The 23312-nt window shown below is 39.0% G+C and overlaps 4 protein-coding genes across 5 annotated transcripts; 1 reads left to right on the forward strand and 3 right to left on the reverse strand.

The window, feature by feature from the left end:
- The first annotated feature begins 384 nt into the window (after positions 1-384).
- LOC131301636 (putative pentatricopeptide repeat-containing protein At1g68930) lies at positions 385-5836 on the forward strand. 2 transcript variants are annotated; one of them, XM_058328012.1, is made up of 2 exons: positions 385-2792; positions 5619-5836. In XM_058328012.1, exon 1 carries the CDS (start codon positions 501-503, stop codon positions 2730-2732), a length of 2232 nt encoding a protein of 743 aa, XP_058183995.1. In that variant the 5' UTR covers positions 385-500; the 3' UTR covers positions 2733-2792; positions 5619-5836. The 2 variants fall into 2 exon arrangements, with proteins under 2 accessions (XP_058183995.1, XP_058183994.1); XM_058328011.1 differs by having other exon boundaries at positions 388-3118.
- LOC131301632 (putative U-box domain-containing protein 42) lies at positions 4080-9136 on the reverse strand. Its single transcript, XM_058328008.1, has 3 exons — positions 7750-9136; positions 6967-7276; positions 4080-6409 (listed from the first exon to the last, which is right to left on the reverse strand). Exons 1-3 carry the CDS (start codon positions 8713-8715, stop codon positions 4785-4787), a joined length of 2901 nt encoding a protein of 966 aa, XP_058183991.1. The 5' UTR covers positions 8716-9136; the 3' UTR covers positions 4080-4784.
- Positions 9137-11643: 2507 nt separating this feature from the next.
- On the reverse strand, positions 11644-13797 carry LOC131301637 (GDSL esterase/lipase At2g03980-like). The gene is made up of 6 exons (XM_058328013.1): positions 13503-13797; positions 13155-13294; positions 12881-13057; positions 12690-12743; positions 12338-12581; positions 11644-12239 (listed from the first exon to the last, which is right to left on the reverse strand). The coding sequence occupies exons 1-6, from the start codon at positions 13795-13797 to the stop codon at positions 12058-12060; spliced, it is 1092 nt and encodes a 363-aa protein (XP_058183996.1). The 3' UTR covers positions 11644-12057.
- A 905-nt stretch (positions 13798-14702) lies between these two features.
- On the reverse strand, positions 14703-22747 carry LOC131301635 (heat shock protein 90-5, chloroplastic). The gene is made up of 19 exons (XM_058328010.1): positions 22272-22747; positions 20684-20757; positions 20336-20461; positions 20161-20254; positions 19961-20044; positions 19696-19839; positions 19087-19203; positions 18853-18900; positions 18696-18776; positions 18479-18583; positions 18170-18310; positions 17611-17703; positions 17376-17453; positions 17045-17299; positions 16627-16729; positions 16332-16506; positions 16148-16253; positions 15268-15357; positions 14703-15155 (listed from the first exon to the last, which is right to left on the reverse strand). Exons 1-19 carry the CDS (start codon positions 22548-22550, stop codon positions 14946-14948), a joined length of 2403 nt encoding a protein of 800 aa, XP_058183993.1. The 5' UTR covers positions 22551-22747; the 3' UTR covers positions 14703-14945.
- Between the last annotated feature and the right edge of the window lie 565 nt (positions 22748-23312).

The following is a 23312-nucleotide window of genomic DNA, read 5'->3' on the forward strand; positions in this document are numbered from 1 at the left end:
AAGTACAGCAAACAAATCATAACCACATAGCTTAGCAATGGAGTACTAAAGTGATGAGATTCTCTCATTGTCTTCCAGAATGTGAATGATGAATCCATTTGCAGAACAAGAAGCATACCTTGTTTTCCAGTATTAACCAAAGAATAGAAGGGGGATTATTGGGGTCCATCCAAGTTCCCACCAAGGTCTTCTTGGCATTTTTGGTTGTCAAATTTTTTTCGTGTTTGTTAGCTTTACGTTTAACTTTTATAGATTATTAATTTGTTTTGATGAGACAAATTGAAAAAAATAAAAAATTATGACTTTTAGTCAAATATTTTTGAAAATATTCAAGATAAAACCAAAAAAAACAAAAAAACCCCGGCCTTTTGCCGGTTAAAAATCCCTTTGATTATATTTTACTATTATTGTTAAATTTGTGGAGTATCAATTATCTAGCCTCACACATTCTAAAAAAGTCTATGTTCCCTTAACATGTTCCCACGTTACTCTTTCGCGCCATGTCTACTGCATCTAACTACTACTGTTCGTTACTCAAACTCTGCTGCGAAACCCACAACCAAATCCAAGCAAAGAAGCTTCATTGCCTTATACTCAAAACCGTCTCCCACCCAGAGACTTTCCTCTTGAACAATCTCACCAACGCATACAGTAAACTAGGCAATTTAACGTATGCACGTCATGTGTTCGATAAAATACCTCAACCAACCCTCTACTCATGGAACACCATCCTCTCTGCTTACTCCAAGTCCGGACATCTTTTCGAAATGCAGGAGATCTTTAATCGAATGCCGCAGCGTGATGGAGTTTCCTGGAACTCGGTTATTTCGGGTTTGGCACGGTTCAGGTCGTTTGATGAGTCGTTCAAGGTTTTTAGATGGATGTTTAGGGATGGACGAATGAATTTGAGTCGGGTTATATTCACGACAATGCTTATACTGTCTTCGAATGAGGCTTGTATCAATTTTGGTAGGCAAGTTCATGGGCAGATAGTTAAATTCGGTTTTTTGTCGAGTGTGTTTGTGGGTAGTCCTTTGATTGATATGTATTCAAAAGCGGGGTTAATTTGTAGTGCGAAGAGGGTTTTTGATGAATTGGTTGAGAGGAATCTGGTTATTGATAATACCATGATCATGGGTCTTTTGAGGTGTGGAATGGTTGAAGAATCAAAGCAGTTATTTGGTTGTATGCCTGAAAGAGATTCGATTTCTTGGACAACAATGATTACGGGACTTAGCCAGAACGGAGTGGAGAGAGAAGCTGTTGACATGTTCAGGAAAATGAGATCCGAAGGCTTGGCTATTGATCAGTTTACTTTTGGAAGCATTTTGACAGCTTGTGGGATTCTTCTAGCCTTAAAAGAAGGCAAACAGATCCATGCTTATGTGATTAGGACCAATTTTATGAACAACATTTTTGTTGGTAGTGCCCTTGTTGACTTGTATTCCAAGTGTAGAAGCATAAAATATGCAGAAGCCGTTTTTAAGAGAATGACCTGCAAAAATGTTGTATCTTGGACTGCAATGGTGGTTGGCTATGGTCAAAATGGCTATTGTGAAGAAGCCATTCAGATCTTTCGCGAAATGCAGAGAAATGGGATTGAGCCGGATGAATTTACTCTGGGAAGTGTAGTTAGCTCATGTGCAAATCTTGCAAGCGTAGAAGAGGGTACCCAATTCCATGGTCGAGCACTGGTGTCCGGCTTGATTCTCTTTGTTACAGTTTCAAATGCACTTCTCACACTTTATGGTAAATGTGGAAGCATAAAAGAGTCCCATTCTTTGTTCCATGAGATGCATTGTAGGGATGAAGTCACTTGGACTGCACTTGTTTCCGGTTATGCCCAGTTTGGAAAAGCCCATGAAACACTTGACTTATTTGAAAAAATGCTGGCCCATGGTCTTCAACCTGATCAGGTCACTTTTTTGGGGGTTCTTTCAGCTTGCAGCAGGGCAGGCCTAGTTAAGAAAGGACTTAAGTATTTTGATTTAATGGTAGAAGAACATGGCATTAGGCCAATTCAAGGTCACTACACTTGTATGATTGATCTTTTTGGGCGGTCCGGGAGGTTAGAAGAGGCTAAAAGTTTTGTATTGAACATGCCTTTTAGTCCTGATGCGATTGGTTGGGGTACCTTATTGAGTTCATGTAGAGTTCATGGTGACATGGAAATTGGGAAATGGGCAGCAGAGTCTCTACTGGAACTAGAACCCCACAACCCTGCAAGCTATGTCTTGCTTTCCAGTATGTATGCTTCTAAAGGGAAATGGGATGAAGTGGCCAAGTTAAGGAGAGGGATGAGAAATTTGGGCATAAAAAAAGAACCTGGATGTAGTTGGATTAGATATAAGAGTAGAGTACATGTTTTTTCTGCCAATGACAGATCAAGTCCGTATTCGAGTCAGATATATGCTGAGCTGGCAAATCTGTATTGCAAAATGATAGAGGAGGGTTATGTGCCTGACATGAGTTCTGTTTTGCATGATGTTGAACAGTCTGAGAAGATAAAGATGCTTAAGCATCACAGTGAGAAGCTTGCTATTGCCTTTGGCTTGATATTTATTCCTCTTGGCCTACCCATAAGAGTGGTAAAAAACCTCAGAGTATGTGGGGATTGCCACAATGCAACTAAATACATTTCAAAGATTACGCGGAGAGAGATTCTTGTCAGAGATGCTGTTCGGTACCATTTGTTCAAAGATGGAACATGTTCATGTGGTGATTTCTGGTGATGGCTTTACGTGGTTTCCAAAGCTGCTGACAGACAACCCTTGAAAAAACTTTTGAATCAGGTAAGAGTAAAAATGTCGGGATATCCTCTTTATCATTCAATGGACCGGGCGTTGTCAATTGAAAAATGGGTTTTAGATGAAGTTGCAGCTCGAGGGTCTAATATTTTTGCAAAACTTTTAAGGAGCCATTCCAAAAGATTAAAGGCCATTACTGCAGACGACTTTTTCTGTCCAAACATGACCTGCGTGTTGAAGGAGCACCTATGGGCAATTGATCCCATGAGAAAGAATTTCATTATGTTAATCAGCTAACCAGATTGGGGGCTTGGATACTATGAATATGCATTATTCTATGCTCAGGGTTAGATAGATTACTTTTGGATATGGTAAGAATTTAATTCCTGCAAACTAGTACACTTTTTTGTGTTGGATTTGTGCCTGCTGTTTCCTGGAGCTATTAGAACCATAAATTCTGTTGTTGAGGGGTTTGTGCATTTAGCAGACATGATTCTCTTGATTAGTTTGAGCCTTTGAGGGTATACAAGTAGCTAGTCGTAAAATTCAGAAATTTGACATTAGAGTGGATGTTGTAAAGGAATTGAGTATTCCCTGATGTTTATCAATGGAATGGGCAGATTCTAAACTTGATACACTTCCCAAAACGTGAAAAAGACGGGTTATACTTTCAGGGGGAAAACATATATTGTTATTTCTGACTCTTTCATCAGATAATTATATATGTGTAGTTCATTGATGACCAAATATTTAAAACTCAAGAAACGATATAAAAGAATTAAGCACCAACACATGCGAGGGTTACTAGAAATGTGACTTGTCTGAATATTTGACAGCTAGGAGGCTGGTACAGATGTTGAGTAATCAGAAGTCCATACTTAGAATGGTTGTGATTTCATGCAAGACTCCCCTTTACTTCGCTGCTGGTTTTGCACATGGATGAACAAAAGAGTTTAGTAAGGTAGAGAAACTGTTAAAGAGGATTATGGAAGTCTTCAAGCATTACTTAAGCTAGAGGATTGCAGTCTCTGGAATGCTATGCCGCAGCGATATAATCCTGATAAAAAAATCCGATACCTCAAATGACATAAAATATCGAAGCTTGGAGCTGATTTGGACAAGAACAAATTGATTGTATTCTACACATTCTACTTTTAATATTGTGGATGGCATCTTCTTGATGGTGCTCGTTAGTTTGATGCTCTGGACCATGAATGAAGGAAGTATGCTTTTTGGCTTTGATTTGGGGGCATGGTTCTGTAGCAAAACGTCCCTGTAGCTCCTCAGTTCTTGGAGGTTTAGGGGGGCCACTGTTTCAGTGGTATTTTGAGAGCAACCACTTTGTACATATATTGCCGAAGGTTAGGCTGTCTCCAATCATCGCCGACCCATACCCCCAACGATTGGGGACTAGATGGGTTCTGTTATTGTTGTTGTTGTTGTTGTTGATGGTATCTTCTTGATGAGAGTTGTGGATTTAGTCAACAGCAACCTAATTATAGAAGTTTCTGGATAGTTGTTTTTTTTGGATCAGCAGAAGTCAGTATTGTTAGAATAGTTACATTAGCACCTTAGAAGAGGAGTTGAACTCCGAACCTCCTTTCTTCTTGCACCTAAGTGCACCCCTAATGCCGTTGGGCCAAAGTCCTCTTGGCATAGTTGGTTTTACTGTTATTTAACTTATTTAGTAATCTTGTATACTGTTAGTTAACAGGGACTCTTGGAAGATAATGTTATCTAATTGCCAATAAAAATAAAAAGAGATACTGTTATTTACTTGAATTGAGTTTTTTTTTAAACTAAACAGGCTCCAAAGTTTTACACGACCAAAACGTTATTTACTTGAACTGAAATTTAACGTATGGTGCACATCATTTGTTTATGTCTGTGTTTTCAATCAAAGAAATTTGAGTAAGCCAACACTGCATTTACATCCATGATCTGGCAATTAGCAAAAAAATGTTATAACCGAAAGTAAATAAGTTAGGGCAAGTCTGTGGAAAACATTGATCACTTGTACTGCTATCAATTGTATTGCTACAACATAATGACAGCCATCTGCCTTGTGCTTCCCGTGGCATAGTTGGTACTGGAATTTGGCATCTTGTTCAAGTACCCCAAGATGTTCTCAGCCATCTGCCTTGTGCTTCCATCCCCATGATGGAAAGCACTGACCAATGCAGCATGAAGTGACCCATCTTGTGATATATCTGAAACAGTTCTTTCCCCACCCTGCATCAAAAACCTCTCAATCACCCAAAATGATTTCTGCAACAGATCTTTGTGTTTGTGCTCCCTGACCGCATTCAACACAAACTGAATTGTATTTAATCCGTTCAAAATGTTCACACTCTTTTCTACATCAACATTGTTATCCAGCAATGTACATATAGCTGATAAAGCTGCCCTAACAACTTCAACATTCTCATGGTCCAAACATGCTGAAAGCCTCTCAACTGCATTTGCATCCAGCAAACAGAAGGTATCTTGTGAAGAGCATGCCCCTCTGTGAACTGGGCATAATGGTGTGCTTTTATGCTTTGATGAAACAGATGATCCACATTTTGGTAAAAAGGACCATTTAATGTAATTTGGTTTCTTTACTTTTGGTGGCTTTGACAGGCTAATGGATTGTGTGGAGAGATTCTCCAACCCAATTGCTGATAACATCTGAACTTCATCACTTGATGTTTTTGTGAGCAATTCTGTGAATAATGATGTGAAGTTGTTGTTTCTTGCAAGAAGTAATACCTGATGGTCGTATAGCGTAGCTGTGAATCTGACAAGTATACCCACTAGTCCTTCAAAGTAATAATTTGCATACCTGCTTGTTCTTACTCCACTTCGTTGCATTTGAATTATTATTTCCAGGACTGCAGGGACAAGGTTTTTGTTGAGAAGAGCCAAGTTGAGTGTAAGGCTTTTGTGAGGGAGATTTGCAAGGAAATTTGTTGAAACTGCTTGCTTCTCTGTTATTCGGGTTGTTTCAGTTGGACTTTGGATTAGGCTCTCAGGTTGGCCTCTGGTTTTGCATAATCTCTCTACTAAGGTATGACCTATGTACGGTGAGAGTTTTATGAGCAGTTTAACTGCTGAAACTTCAAGTTCTTCATTTGCGTTATTGATCAGTTCCATCAGGTTGTAGCTCGCTTCGGTCTCTTTAACCACAGAGACGATTGTAGCTGATACTTCTTGGGACTTGGTTAAACATAAGAGTGCCCTGATGAGATTGATGTTGAGTTCATCCAGGGTGGACTTCTTGAGCAAGTAGATGATGTTGTACACAATGTAATCTGAAGCTATTGTGTGGCCACGCAAGTTTACTTGAATGGACTCTAGGTCTAGGCCAGACTCAAGTACATTTGCAAGTATTGCGGCAGCTTCCTTCTTTGAGTTCATTTGCTCATTGTAGATTTTCCTAGTGAACAACTCTTCAGTCATGACTTCTACCATTCCAGCTTCAACTAGTACCTTGCTATTTGGGTAGTGAGAAGAAATCTTCTTTAGAGCTTTGAATGCCGCTTTCGTGGTCAGCGAATTTCCATCTTGCACCATTTTGATTAGAGAAGGAGAAGCCCTTTCAGCCACTTGGATTTGACTGTCATCCCCTAGAGAAATTTCCCCAAGGTAGCTTGCCATCTCCATCTTTATCTCTTCACTACCTGTTTGTGATTTACATTACTGAGTTGTGATGATATAAACTAAAATGGCTTATTTTTTTCTTTTCTAAACTTTTTACAGGTTTTGGAAAAAAATTATACCTAATCGATTTGTCTCCATGGGAGAAATTTTAAAAGTAAAAAACTTGACCGAAGTTTAAAAAAACTTTTATAAAGATGAAAATAAGCCAAAAGGCCAGCTTTATTTATTTATTCTCATTTCTGATATTTTATAAATTGGGTTATGTTTTTTGAACTTTTCTGGTTCATGTTGTCAAGAAGAATCCAAAAAGTAAAATTTTGGTGAAAAGTTAAAAAAATAAGTAAAGACCAAAACACTCCAAATACAAAAAAGATAAGCTAAGACTGTCCAAGTACTTATCTACCAAAGCATCTAGTGATTGTTTACAGTTCCATGATGTTATAGTAAGTTTTATTGTTAAAGGACCTCTGATTTTGTCTCAAGAGTTCAGATATTGTTACTTCAATATTTTTTATGCCTGCCTATAGAAATTAAACAACAGTATTCAACATGATGGATTTTGAAAATCAGAAGTCACCTTCAATAAGATGATTCAGAAGGGGTTCCATGAGGCCATTATCTGCCATGCGCTTGATGTTATCTGGAGATCCCTCCAAGTTCCTTAAGATTTCATCTGCTTTATCTGAAGCAAAGGCATCAGAAGTCTCTCTGTACTTCATTGCTATTAGAATGAGGATTCCTCCAGTAACAGATCCTATTTTCTCGCACAAAGATTGGGATCTTGAAAGCTCAAGCAAGAGTAGCAGTGATGTGTGCTTTACTGGTTGGTGATTATTTGACAGCATCCTGATTATGATTGGCATGTTAACTGACATTGCCACCATCTCCTGTAGAAATAAACACCACAGTAGAACATGTCAGATGGTAGTTGGCTATAGTCTTCAAGCATTCAGTTAGCCTATTCATGTGACCATCCAAGCATTTTAGGTAAGCGTTTAAATACCAATGCGCTTGTGCACATATTAGGTATGAACTGTAATATCTGTAAAAGAGATAAAATCATATTTCAAGCTGAAAAATACAAGAAAGCCTAGGTTTTTAGTAGCACTGGACATGTTAGTGTTTGAAAGTGTCTTTCTAATTTGGAGGTCGTGTACTGATTAACTATAAAATTTATTCCGCTGATAGTAGTAGTTAGAAAAGAGGGGAAAAAGAAACTTATCAGTTCTAAAACCAATGGGATCCTGCAAAGCTAACAATGGCATTGTGCCATTGCGGCTACCCAGAATTTTGCAAAACAACAAACAGGAAATTTAACTATGGTTTATTGAATTTTGAATGTAGAGAAAATTTAATTGACCTTGCCCTCGTCATCATCTTCAGCCAGTAGGAGTAGTAATTCAAGTGTTGCACATCTCACATTTCTGTCTTTATACTCCAGGAACTTCCCTATCAATGGCAACATATCCATGCTTCGAATCAGTAATTTATTGTTATGCTTCTTGTGACAGATGATCTGTAAATCCTTAAGTGCTTCAAAGACCATACTCTCTGAACTAGCCTGTGACAGAGCTGCCCTATCAACCTTGATTCTTGCCATTTCATTTCTTTCTTTCCACTCCTCTATTGTGGCCTTCAGTGCTGTATTAGTGCTCGAAGCTCTCTTCTCTAGCTTCTGTCCTGTTTGGGGGCAAACAGCATCAACTGGACTTTCAAACTTTTCATACCACTCAGTAATCGCTTTCCTCTCATAAGTTACCCCACTTTCTATGGTGACTGGGTCATCCATAATGCTTTTCGTCAAGGGACAGAAGAAAGTCTCATACTGAGGTTCCATGTACTGAGTCACTTGTGGAAAGTTTGTCGAGGATCTGGAGCTTCCATGCCTTTGGCTCCATTTGCCTTTTCTATTTATGCTTCCAAATTGTTCAACCTGATTGAGACGTGCAATACCAGATGACTGCACACTCTCTATGTAATCTTCAGAACTGATGGAGTAGAGATCTGTTTCAGTTTGGGGTTCAAGTTCGTTCTTCTCTGGTAGTTGAGTTTGACTTATTTGAGTAACTTTAATGTGAACACTTTTCATCTCCTTTGAAAGGGAGGTAACTGCAATTTCCAGCGATTCTTGGTTTCCATACGTTGATGGTGGTATTGAACCTAGGTCTTCTCCTATGTGTTTTATCACCCCCTCAAGCTGCTCTATAGCGCTCCTTACTTCGGCACGCTTTTGGCATCTTGAGACAAGTTCTTTAGCCAAATCAATGGTTTTGGATAGAGACTGGAAAATATTTGCTGCATCGGTTGAGGAGTTCTGTAACTCCATTACAACTGCAGAAACCCGGTAAAAATAGCTCCCGATTTTTACTAAGTTCTGGTTTTCTGCTTCTTCCACTGATGCTATGATCTCTGAAATAGTCTCTAACAAGGATACTGCTACACTTGAAATTGGAACCTTGTCTTCCTCAAGCTGAAGGAAAGAGGAGGTTAGTGTAGCACTGTAGCTACTTTTAGGGATACCATTTCGAGTTAAACTCTGCTCATCTATCTACAAGTAAAAGTGCTTATATCATGAGTTTTGCTCTCTTGGACACTAATTAAGCTCTATTTGGGTCTCAGAAAGAATGACAGAAATATCTGTAAAATGCCTATCATCACTCGTACATCAGATCGTTATTCTATCATGTTTTATGGGAACCAAATGAAATCTCAATATTTGTTGCCCAAGAGAAACAATATACTAGGAGAATCATTGAAAAGTAATGATATTATATCCTCCGAAGTCTAAAGAGGTTGAGGAAGAGGTAAGGAGGACAAAATCTTAATCAGCAGAAAATAGAATGATTTCTTGATATCGTAAAGATATGTCAATCTATGGTATGCATCATTTGAACGCAATAGGAAGGTATTTCTCTTTTATCCAGTTTTGACACACAATTATATTTCAGTCTTCCAGATTAGTCACTTTTAAGTTCGTGTATTCGCTAATGTTTGTACCACATTGGTGGGTTAGAAGAAGTTCGGATGGAATATAAGGGACCAACCCTTACTACTAGCTTTGGCTTGGGCTTTTTGGGTTATGTTGTTAGGCTCCAACAAGTTATTGAGCCAGTAAAGGGTGGATCATTACAGTTTGATTCCTTTTTGCAGGGTGCTGAAGACAGGGATGAGTGCCCATGGATGAAATTTGGGTTGCTTTACACAACAGAAGAACCTATGCCCTGCCCCGAAGACGAATCTATATTTAAATATAGTTGCTGTTATGATTAGTTTTGGTGCGGTGTGTGCCTCGTGACGGTATACGATCTCTGCCTTAGCTTGTATGTGATTTTACGTAGTTCTATCTCTCATGACATGAAATTTGTACCTTTCCCATTGAAAAACAATAAGAAGAGGAAACAAACCTTATAAACTAGGAGAAGATAAAGAATGAAATTTTTGCAGAAGAATAATCGAAGTCACATTTAGTTAGGCTAATATTCTCAAGGTAATTCTTTTCTATGCGATCCCCCTCCCTACTGGCATTGATTACAAGCTTGTCTATGTATGTACAAGTTTGATCATGGTAGAAGTTTGTTCAGGTCAAAATAGATCACCGATAGGCGACAGGTGATCATGTTTTGATTTTGAGACTCATTAAATAAGAACAGGTGCGTACCAACATCGTGATCATGTTTTGATTACGAGACTCATAAAATGAGGGCAGATGCATACCAACATCCAATCGGAGCCGCTGCTTGACATGACTGTCCCTAGGAGTATGAATCCAACCTTGTTTCTGAACTGCTGCTCACCCTGAAGAAACTAACATTTTCTGGGTTGACCCTTGAATCACTTTGTATTTGTAGATATTTTATTACTGTGCGGGAAAAGTGATCTTATTTCCTCTGGGTTTATGATATCTCATGCTGAAATTTTGATGCAGAAGCAACCTGTGCAGTACTTGGACTTTGTCAGCTCCACCTTGGCAATGGAAAACTGTGTCTGAATGATTCAAGTTCAAGGTTTCTCCCAATCCATATTGTTTATGAGAGTTAACACAAGGAACCATACCTAGATACCGTATCACTTAAACTGTTTGTTTTTTTTAAAGTGTATCGCTTAAACTATATGAGTATATTTCTTAATTAGAGGTCAGGAAACATTTCAGGATTTGACTGCCTAGACTGTCTCCTTCTCTGTAGTCCTACAAGGCATATGATGTTTATAGTAATGGTAGTTCTTATCCAGTTGACTAATTCTAGTGCCTTAGGTTGAGTGGGTTCATGAAACATTAATTGCTTCTTTCTTTTTAGAACATGTACTATGGATTCTCAAGACTACTTATTAAACTTTTCCAGACTACTCATTCTTGACCTCTGTTCTTTAAGACTGATGCCTCGAGGCAACCCGATGTCCAACAACAAAGCTTGATCAACTTGCAGAATGATGGCCTCAGAAGTGAGAAGCCTTCAACAAACTTGTCACCAACAAGAGACTTGGTAAGAGAGATTAGCTTAGTATTGACTTATTTTTTGGTGTTACAACCGTGATGGGGATTGTGAGTGAGTAAGATATTTGCATCTATTTGCTTTCCAGAATCATTTTTTATCATTAAGGTAGTGTCATTGACTGCAATCAATCATAGTCAATCAGAAAGGCAATCCAGAAAACTTGAATTATTTGTTTCTCTTCCATGCCCAGGTGAAGTTTCATTTTGGGCCATATTGCATGAACTCCCCAGCCTAATCCAAGGCTCACTCCAGGATTTTCAGAACTTTATATAGTTCGCGTACAAACTAGATCCAATTTCTAAGGATAGGTACCATTGTTTGTTTACGGTACGTTTTTCCTGGGAGTATTTTGGTTTTCACCATTTCATGAAATACTCCCCTGTCTTGAGAATTAGTTTACACCACGCATGTAAGTCCTGCCTTCCGGATAAAGTTGCCTTCTTATTCCACGGTAAAAATTGACCCTCATTTATCCCACCCAAACCAAATAGGATTCATTATCCTGTTGGACCCCAGATGTCTCTTTTAACCCATAATCCTGTCCTTCAGTCTTCTCTTTTCAGGTGGTAGAAAGTTATCACAAGATTCTACTGTCCCATCCCTATATCATATTAGATCCTTGTGTTCACTCCCATTTATCATACAATGCTTCTACCACGGGTAAAACCTGTAGAAATTCCTTGAATTCTCAGTAGTTGGAAGATTATCCAAAGTGAAATAAACAATACAGCTATGGAAACACCACGAATGTTTTTGTGGCTAGATAAATTGTGCCCCTTCTCTCCCAAGAATCTTTCCTTGCATCTAGGATTCACAGATTTATAATATTTTACAACGAAAACCCCCCAAAACTGATGCTTAGAATCAAACTTTTGCACGTCAAGTAATCAGAAAAGAGAAGATTTTACTAGTTTCACAAATTACGCTACTGTTAACGTCCGTACTTTTTTTTTTTTGATCAGCTGTTAATGTCCATACTTAATTGCAGGTAGTCGTTGTCTTCTTCTGCTTCTTTTTTTTTTGGCAGTCAAGAGTGTTTGGGCTAGCTTATGCACATCGTGACTGATCTCCTCCCGGCCATCCGGGCTACGCGCACCTCGACTATATCCTTGGAGTTGAACTAGAGATTTGTGCATGCAAGACCATCCTTTCTGCCACTTGAAACAACCCTTGTGTTAATTGCAGATAGTCCTATTGATGCATAAATGGGCAAATGCAAAATTCGCGGCTTGGGTAACATGTTCGCCATCAAAGAAGAGATATTCATCTCTATTGCTGCATGGAGTGGAGCCAGGGAGACAAACCGATTGCCCATGGTAATCTTCTCCACAACACGGGTCTTTTACATTCATAAACCCTACATGGCAAAAGAAAATGGATATTATGGACACAACTTCATGTTGACAAGAATGGGGACACAGTACTTGTCCATTGAAAAATAAAATCACTTCGTACCATATTGTCCAGGGTACCAAATCATTTGATTAAAAAGGCTGTGGCTATCTGCTAAGAAAAACTCGGCATCATAGTCACTCATCAAGTTTTTCAACAGAGCAGCAAGCCGATTGTTGTAGGGAACGAGAGGTTCGTTCACCTCTTCGTTACACCGGCCAGTGGCCTTGTTCCTCATTCCTGGCAAACATCCTAGAGGGGCAATGTTGTTCACTATGAATCGTCTTGCTCCTATTTGAAACAGTCTCTGCAGTGCTTCTTTAGTTAAGAAAACAAGGTTTTAATCACATTGAACAGTATATACCACTCTCTTACTCTTAGATACGGGTCTAATCAAAGAAGGTTGTACTTATACCCCTATTTGGTTCCTCAGCTCCCGTATAAGGAAAAATGCAAATTCTTCAGGGTCCTGCATTAGTCAAAAAGCATCTAGCTCTCACTGTAATTGCGATACACTTGGGAGAAAAAATAGACGAAGGACGAAACAAATAGAGAAACACGGGAATTGCGTTAGTACGAGGTAATGCTATAATTATATGGCATTACCTTCGGGTATACAGTTGGGTAGGTGAAAACAAAGTCATTCACGCCAATTGATATAAAGAACACGGCATCCGAAAGATAACTTTTGAGTGCTGATGGTTTGCCAAGAGTAGGGGACAAATCTTGGTTCACTGTCAAGTTGAAGAAGTCTATCTGCTTTTGTAAGTTAGAGCATTCCACCTTAGAAAGAAAGGAAAGGAAAATATGATCAATATCATAGACATGACAAGTGAAAAAAAATGACCAAAAAAATAAAACAGAGAGAATTGCTTTCTACCATTGGTGGTTTGGTATAGGGTAGTATGCCACATCCAGAAGATGCGTAATTGATGCCTGTTATACTCAGGATGCTCGTTCTGGTATCGTCTAAAAAGTTCGTGTAAGCTAGAGGAACTGAAGATTGACTTCCGAGGAACCCTGCAACTACCCACAATTAGATCACAATGTGAAATGTATTTACACAAGTACGTATACGGTTTACCCAATATCTGTATATATAAGTACGTTGATCAAGCATTCTGGACGTGCGTGTGTGTGTGAAGGTTTATATGCATATGTGAGCAAGCAATCAGAGAGAACTAGTTAAGGGATGTCGAGTGTTGTGCATTTGCAGGTGGCTCCTTACCCAAGCAATCTGCGGCTGTTTTTCCGTTTGTAAAACGGCCTGTGGCCGTGGACTTCTTGTCAAAGTCGATGCCATATGGAGGAAAATCTGCGGTCAGACCAACTTTGGTGATGTGCTTGGTGTTGGGATCGACAACTTTCATGGTGTTTCCAGGGTCAACGTTCGAGTCTCCAAACACATACAACCTATTAATCAACAGTCGAGCGTGATGAGCAACCGGCTCGACTCCATCATCTCGTGCATTAACAGACCACAAGAAAAGAAAGAGTGACACGAGTTTATGTGATGATGCCATGGAGGTTTGGGAAAAGGAGGAATATGAGGAAAAAGCAGTACAGAATGAACTATAGTAGTACTATTTATCACAAGAAAGTGGGGGGTCTCTATTCCTAGAAGAACCCCGTTAGCTTCTCCCAAATTACTAGTTTTGAAATTCTGCACATACTAATTTGATTATCGTGTGTGATTATTCCCCCTAAAATGTTTCGATGAATTCCATAATCTGATCGACAGTTTTTTTAATGGATTTGAGTTTGGGGTATCTACTAACGATGCTGCTCTAGTGCACAAATCACCTTTTGCTGGTCAATGGATTTTTTTCCAGGCAACAGAGGAGCAGTAATCCAGCAGCATTAAAACATCAGTTAGCTTTTCGAAAAACTCCATCAGTTATGGTAGAACGAAAGAGCGCATGGGGGTGATTTTTCGACGTGGTCATGCTTTTTTATTTATTTTTATACATTTTCTAAATACAAAAACGAATTCTAACTGCTTTAATTGTACTGTATTATACAAGGCCTTAATGACCACATTAATGCAATATATATATATATGAATGGTAATACGGTAAGAGTTTGGTTAATGAGTGCCCACATGTATTGTTCGTCCACTGTGTGTACCATTTTGTGTAGTTTTTATCAGTACTTATCCATTTCATGAAATCTGTAAGAACATAAAGTTTGAAAATTTACAAAATTAAAACAAAACTCCGGACACTACTGCACTTGGAATTGTTTTCGATTCTTACAACTTTAAAACAACTCCGGATACAACTATGAACGGAGCTATTCAATGCATGCGGACTGATGTGCATCAAGTTGTTCCGAACCCAATTTTGTCCGGAGTAGTGTTTGCTGCTTTGCTCAACCACACACAAAATCCACGACTTCCATTCGCCGGGTCGGCGCAGGAATGGCACCATTTATAAAGGGAGAACTTCCAACCCAATTTACTTCCATGCTGTGAGTTCTATGATGTCCTTAACAACAATAGGTCCAACAACAATAACAGGATAATCTCAGAAAGAAATAAGAATGTCCAAATGGAGTAATATTTTTGCCTTCCGTAAAACGTTTTCCCTCTCCTCGCCTGCATTTCCTTGACCTATGTCACAAAAATTGCCCCAACAAAACTGAAAATACTAGAAGTTAATTGAAAAAATGCTCAGTCCTTCCACGGGTCGTTCTCTGCTCTCACTTCTGAGGGCTCAATCACTTCCGTCTCTGAGGCACCATCAGGACTCCCATCTGATTCTGAAGCGCTACTGTCTACTACGGGCTCAGCCTCTTCGCTCTCCAGCCGGCCCCACCTTCCACCAACAGCCATTGCCATCATGTCATATATCTTGTTACCCAAATCAGCTGGATTATCCGGCTGCATCGAAAAACCAAAGGTATGAATAATGGGAGCAAAGGTACTTTTGAACCCTTAAGAAAGAAGGGGAAAAAATATGAATGTTTGAGTTATTATATTCGGTAGGACTTACAGAGAATCCGCTGGAGATCAGTGCTGTGTCGTACAGGAGGTCTACAGTTCTCTTGGCCTCGGTACTCTCGGGTGCATTTTTGCATGCAGCCTGCAAGTGAAAATAGCTGATGGTTAGAAAGACACAAGACCACATAAACGAGCAATCATGCTCCCCAGAGCCCATTACATTACACCAGACCCAGTAGCAAACCAGTGCAGGAAGGACTTGCTTTTGATAAAATGGTTGAAAGATCACTCATCAAAAGAAAAAAAGAAGTCATTTTCTGACTAGCCTTTCCAAACCTATCGGCTATCAGTGTGCTAGGTTGGTGTTTGTTGCAGCCGAAACACACAAGCAGAAGCCTATAGGGTTGAAAAGAAGCTTCTCGAAAATCAGGTTTTTCAGGTGTCTTAAAGTTGTGAGTCCTTAACTAGAAAGCAAATGACAAGCAGGAGCCAATAGGGTTCGAAAGAAGCTTCTCGAAAATCATAATTTCCAGGGTTTTTAAAGTTGTTTTTAGCCCTTAACTAGGAAGCAAAAGTAGGGTTGCAACAGATTTAGTAAGGAAAAAATTCATAAGCAGCAACTGGAACCACTTCAAGGGCAGCAAGCACCCCTCTGAATAGAACATGCCATATCAAAACGAGATTACAGTGATATATCAACAAAGATTATAAAATGTTCGTTATGATCTCATCTTAACCGAAGTTTCGGTCTGGTAATTACGTACCACCTTTCATTTACAAAATGATACCAAAACCTTTAGGTCCATACATTTTGCCTGGCATCTTTAACTTTCTACAACTGTTAAAGTGGGCTTTCTTTATCTATATTACCCTTTTGGTTTCAATTGACAAAACAATAAAAGTTAATCAGCATCAATTAGAAAAAATCTTACGTTCAAGTCTTTGATGATGGGATGATCAGGATTAATCTCCAATATTCTCCTTCCTCTCATGAACTCCAAGCTTGCTGTGTCCCCAAGAGTTTGTGCTTTCATCAACCTGCAAACAACGAGAAGGGAATTTCTTACCTCCATGCAAACAACATATGACTATAGACACCTCGTATTTATAACATACCTTTCCATATTAGCAGACCATCCAAACTTGCCAGAAACAAGCACACATGGGGATGTGCTCAGACGTTTTGAGACTTGGACCTTGGCAACCTTATCGCCAAGTTGCTGTTTTACCCAATCACAAAGAAGATTGTACTCTTGCTTAGTTTCATTCTCTTTGACCTCATCCTCGTCACCTGTTACAAGGTCTTACATCAAGCGAGAATATGGAAGCCAAAAGTCCCATAAAAAGAGTGAAAGTGAATAAAACAGAACGACAGGCATAAACAACCACACCGAGGATAAAAATCACTAACCAAGATCCAAATCTTCCTTGCTGATGTCAACAAATTTCTTCTCTTTATAGGTTTGTAGATTCTGGATGGCAACTTCGTCAATAGGCTCAACAAGATATAAGACCTATAAACAAAAATGGATCCGACCAACAATTAGATACAGATCCTATAAGCAATCACGGAAAAAAGGAATCATGCACTCACCTTCTACCCCAAAAGAAAACACAAAAAAAGAGACTATCATCCATGGCAGGAAAAATACCATTTGACGTACATGAACTAGAACAAAAGGAGTAGGTTATTTATTTAATTTACAAAAACACCCATGGATGGGTTTGCGCCATTTTGTCCCACCACAAAATGGCCAAATGTGTGCTCTACCCAAGGTGCAACGTCCTCTTATGCTAACTAGTGTCAGATATCAGGATGAAGTGCTTACCTCAATATCTTTTTGAACCAGCTTCTCCAAGAATGGAGCAGTCTTGGCACTTTGCACACTGTCAGTTGCCAAGTAATAGATAGCTTTCTGGTTTTCACCCATATTTTCAACGTAATCATCCAAGCTTATCAAGTCCTCCTCGCTTTTGGAAGAGAAGAATCGCAAAAGTGGAGTGATGCGCTTGTGGTTACCAGAATCCTCAATGCAACCTAACTTAATAAACTTTCCAAAGTTCTCCCAGAATTTTTTGTAATCCTGCAATAACATATATCAATTTCCAAGTCCGAAATCTGAACTTTGGAGTGAAAATTATGCTTTAAGTTTTCCGAACCTCTTTATTTTCACTTTCAGCGATATCTTGAATCATGTCAAAAGTTTTCCGGACAAGCCTCTTTCTCATTATTCTCACCTGCAAATTTAAGGAAGAATAGAGCCAACAAATATTAAATTACTAATATTTTTGAACACGATTACCAAAGTTTAATATCAAAGAGATTCATAAAAGATGGATAAACACTTTTGAAATATCATAAATTTATTCATACAAAATACAGAAATAGCCTTACAATTCGACTTTCTTGAAGGATTTCTCGGGACACATTAAGGGGAAGGTCATTTGAATCCACCACACCCTTCACAAAGCCCAAGTAGCGTGGAAACTGCAAATTCACAAGAAAAAAAAATGAACCAATTTCCAGCAGGAAACTGGTAACTATATACATGCTCAATTGAAAATTCAATTTGGTGGTACTCAAATTTGAATTTAACTACAACCTCTGAGAAAACTAATTTCAAAAATCATAACTTTGTCAAGCGACCTACTAAGTAAGCAGAGAACAAACATAATTTGCTTAGACAAGAAAAAACAAAGTACCATTCCAAGTCAAGGAACCCCATGAACTAATAAAGTTCACAAAACGACACAATGATAAGAGGCACCAAGCCCTACAATATAATAAGTGACATGCAGTCTCATGAACATGCAATTCAGGAAGTGAAGTAAATGGAATTCTTTGTTTGACAATAATTACTATCTATTTTCGAGCTGACAACTTCTTTCATTCCTAACCATTCTTCTATTGACAAAGATAACACAATGGTTATTAACCAATTATCAAAACTTACCAGTTCACCATCAAAATCATCAGAAATAAATACTCGTTTCACATACAAACGTATGTTCTTTGTCTTCGGATTTGTAATGTCTTCATTATTGAGAGGTGCCATGCCAGGAAGATAGAGGACACTTCTAAACTCCACCTCACCCTGCAGATACATTTCAGAAAGGTAAACTACCATAAGTGGTAAGTAAAAACATGTCTAAAGTTATTCTAAACTCCACCTCACCTGCAAGAATATTTTGGAAATATAAACTACCATGCCTAGCAAGCGAAACCATATATAAAATGATTCCCGTAACTATAACCACAGTACCTCAGTGGTGAAGTGAGTGTATCCAAGCGGATCCAAAAATTCATTAAAGGTCTTCTTGTAGAACTCATTGTACTCCTCCTTTTGAACTTCCTTTGAATTCCGCATCTATGATTGAAAAACATAAAGTAAGAGAGCATATAATTTACTCAAAATTGTAACACAATCAGATCATAAAGTATCAGAGGAAATACAGGAAGGTATCATTCAACAAACTCACCCATATAGGTTTTGTCTCGTTGGTCAACTCCCAGTCCCAATACTTCTCAGTTTTAGTTTTCTTGGCCTTTTTCTTATCGGCCTGTAAATACATGTAAACTGAGTACCGTCCAAAATTGAAACTACAAACAGCAGAATTCATAATTTCAAGTAGTTACCTCTGGTTTGGTTTCTTCCCCCTCTTTTGGTTCTTCCTCTTCTTCCACCTGCCCAATGTCACTTATAACTATTAAAGGCTTGGAAATTGACGAAGACAAATGCTCAAAAGCTACAACTCGTTGCAACCACATCTAAATTGACAATTCATAACATATGCAATGTTCCAAAACCACCCCAATATATTCAACTCCAACAAACAGTTCAAAAAAGTGTCTCAAAACCAATTTACTCACCTCAATAGTTCTCGATTTCTCTTGCCATGTATAGATAGGGAACGAAATGAATTGTGAGTAATTCTTCACCAAATTTTGAATCCTGGTTGGCTCAGAGAATTCATATTTGTCATCGGGCTGCAAAAAAAGTTCTCAGTCATGGGTTGCATACATGCATAATTGCATATAACATTTAAAAAAGAGATGTCTGGGAAATACATATCAAAACCCTTGATACTAGTTTATTTTGCATTTGCAAACCTAAGCCTCCTAACCTCTAGGTTGTGGGTACAAGTTTGGGACAGTTACTTTCTGCCTTTAATGCTGAAGGTTAAGTCTGTATCCCATCTACCTATCTTAGACAATCATTAATAGGTACTAACTGAGTGTACTTAGTACCTCCTCTTCTTAACAAGAAAATGATATCAGCTTCACTACAATCTACAGATGCACAGTTTTCTCAGAATTTTCCTGGATTATTCTCATCCCTCAACATTAATGCACCTCAAACAAATAAGACATAAGACACACCACTACCTTTTATCAAAACACCAACATCTTGGTAACTTCCATACAAGGTAAAACATTTAAGTGAAGACTCCAATGGAGCAAAATAGAGAAGTATATTACCCTTAAATAGAGTGTGATTTGAGTTCCACGGGGAAGCAGCTTTTCAGGATCAGTTTCCTCCCTAATCATGTACGAGCTACTGTCAGCTACGGACTCCCAGACATATTGCTTATCTGAAAGTGGACTCTTAGTAGAAACTTCCACCTGATCGTAAACAAAAACAATATGAAGTTATGAACCATCTCATTAACATGTCAGACATTAAAACAAGGCCCTCTATCTACAAACTGTAGTGGGACCATAAATACATCAATCCATCCTGCACCTTTTCTGCAACCAAAAATGCTGAATAGAACCCTACACCAAATTGACCTATTAAACCGTTGTCTGCTCCCAGATCTTTATTTTCCTACAAAGAAGACTCAAATTACTTAGTTCCAGCAGTAATGAACATATTCATATTCTCATTCATTTGAAGTCAGAAAATAGTAATAAAAAATAGATCAAGGAAAGCGAAATAAGTACCTTGAGGGCCTTGAGGAATTTTGAAGTACCACTCTGAGCAATAGTTCCAAGACAGTTTATGAGCTCCTCTTTTGTCATTCCTATACCAGTATCCCTACAGTAGCACATAAATCCATGAGAGTGGGCCATTTCCGATTAACCAAAAAGGTGTGACATAGACATAGATGCACCATACGTTATAGTGATGGTCCCATTGTCTGGGTCAGGTTTGATGCGAATCTCTAGTTCCCCAGCATCGCCAAGTAAAGAAGGGTCGGTCACACTTGAAAATCTCAACTTATCGAGAGCATCACTCGCATTACTGGCACGGAAGAACAAGATCAAGTCAATGAATAGATTTGAACCAAAAAAAACCTTAAAATGTCTGCAGGAAAGTATTCGCATGAAAATGCAAACAAAGACATCTAGGCTTCCTAATTGACAAATTGTAAATCCAAATTATACAGGGAAAAGTTGTAAGCAGAAACGGAATACAGATGCATCATGAAACTGAACAGTATAAGGAGAGAGGACGTATTGTCACCTAACAAGCTCTCGAAGAAACACCTCTTTGTGACTGTATAAGCTATGAACTATCAAATCCAGTAGGCGGCTGACCTGCAGTTCATTCCAAGTTTCAAGGACTTAGATAATTTAGGGAAAACCCCACAAGTAGATAGAAAACAAAAAGAACTTCAATACCATGGAAGACCCAAAAAACTCACTAACTACGCTACCAATACACCCCGGTTTCCAAAAATAAGAGGGGGAAAATGAAAAAGAAAAGCAAAAACAACTCTCACAGGGTACACAAGATGCCGCCTCATCCTATATCTGTCACCTAAGCATTTGAATGAACAATTCATAAGTTCTTTTGCTAAGCAAAAAAGAATTACTTCTTGTCACCAAGCATTCACAAGTTCAAACAACTTATAGCAACCAAGCTCAGAAGCTCCTACTCCAAATTCCACAGCAAATTCATCTGGATGCTATGTCATTCTGAATGAAAAATAACCACGAAATCAAAAGGCAAACCCCATAGTCTCTCTTACGAGGAGAAAAGGTTATAAATTGCCGTCTTATCCATTATCTGCAACCCTAAGCTCCCAAATGGACACTCTTTTCAAACTAGCATTAACAAGTCCATAACAACTTATAGTAGCAGAGTTTCTTATTCAAATTCTACACGAAATTCATGCTAGGTGTTGTGTCATCCACTCATTCTGAATGCAAAGTGAACTAATTTGCACCAAACTAATCGCCAGTTTGCAAGATTTTAAGTTATAATCAACTTCCTACTTGAATTCAACAACGCATTGATTTCAGAGATCATCTAAAGCTTCCTTAGGATTTACGGGGGTCGTGTCGTTCCGAATGCTAAATTCTAAACACAAACACCAAAGCTTCCTTAGGATTTTGAAACTACAGTTTGCAAACCCAAGATTCAAACTCCATATTCTTCCACTTATTCCCTTCCATCACCAATCAGACATACATACTCACATAAAACCCACATAACTCAAAAGCATAAAAACATCCAAACTAAAAGCAACTGGGAAAACCCCAAGATTCAAACTTCATATTCTTCCACTTATTCCCTTCCATTCAGCAACCAGACATACATATATACACAAACCCAAATGACCCCAAAGCATAAAAACCTCCAAACTATAAGTAACTGGGAAACTCAATAACTTCTGAAATTGAACGGTATATTCAAATTAGGTCCCAAGTAGTAAACAAAAACCCAAGATTCAAACTCCATATTCTTCCACGGATTCCCTTCCAATCACAATCAGACATACATACTCACATCAACTCGTTTAGTAAACGAGCTCCTTTACTATACTAAACGAGACAAGCTCCACACTCAAAAGGCTCCGCTCGGCTCGCAAAAGCTCGACTTGTTCTTATAGGCTTGGCTCGTTTAAAGAGGCTCGTTAAGTAAATTAGCCACGCTCGGCTGAGCTCAAGTTTTAGGCTTGTTCAGTAAACGAGCCCAGCTCGAACTCGTTTGCAAATTGCACCCCTTGAATCAGTAATCAGACACACATACACAAACCCAAATAGCCCAAGACCATAAAAATAGTCAAACCAAAAGGAACTGGGAAAAAAGAGAGGTTAAAACCCACCTCGGCTTGGTACTCGTGGCGCTCGCCGGAGGCCTCGGGGACTTCTTTCTCCGCAACGGCGGCCCCGCCGGCGGCCTCACAACGGACCGCCAGCCCCGTCTCTCTCCTCTCAACCTTCCACTTCAGACCGGATTTAGAGAAGCTGTTTCTTAGACCGTTTTGAGGGATAAACGCGCTCCGCCTGGAGGCGAAGACTCTGTTCACCGCGTTGGTCGATGAAAACGAGGGGAGAGAAGCGACGGAAGCGGAGGCCAGGCTTCTGCTTAGAGCAGGCACCATTGATTGGAATTGTGAAGGTTTTTTCGAGGAGATTTTTGTTGGGTGAGGAGAGAGAGAGAGAGAGAGTGAAGCGTGCAGAGAAACCCTGATTGGGGAGGATGGGGTTTAAGGAGAGAGAGAAGAGGGTTCTAGAGAGAGACGGGGTTGGTTTTGTTTGGGAGGTTGTGGCCTTGTGCGGGTGAGATTGTAAGGTGGAGATACTGCCATTTCAGCGACCTTTATTATCCTCCTATTTTATAATTGCCCCTTCATTTTTTAAATTGCATATTCCGAATTTTCTAACCAATAATTCTAACACCACACTCAACTACACACCTATACTCATAATAGGGGTAGAGCCCGCATATACTATAGACCTAATATGTGTAGGACCCACCCCTATTATGAGTGTGAGTGTGTGATGGTGTGTGTAGTTGGGTGTGGTGATAGAATAATTGTTTTTCGAGAACAAAAAAGAAGAAATTAAATAGTTATCTGGTTTTGTAGACTTATTTAGGTACTTATCCTACTAGGTTTGAATATTTAAGTCGACATCCTAAAATTTAAATAATACCAAAAACACCCTTAATCATGACAAATACAGGAATTATGGCAAAGTCATCCGAAATCATGACAAAACCATCTAGTAGGGCTGCCCGCGGATCGGTTTTGTGCGGATTGGTCTGGTTCCTAATCCGATCTTCTCTTTGCGGATTGTCGTTTTCTCTATTTGCCAACCGTCCGTGATGTTCTACGGATGGTTCGGTTTGGATGCGGTTTAGA

Source organism: Rhododendron vialii, chromosome 9a, assembly GCF_030253575.1.
Source record: "Rhododendron vialii isolate Sample 1 chromosome 9a, ASM3025357v1".
Taxonomy (NCBI): Eukaryota; Viridiplantae; Streptophyta; class Magnoliopsida; order Ericales; family Ericaceae; genus Rhododendron; species Rhododendron vialii.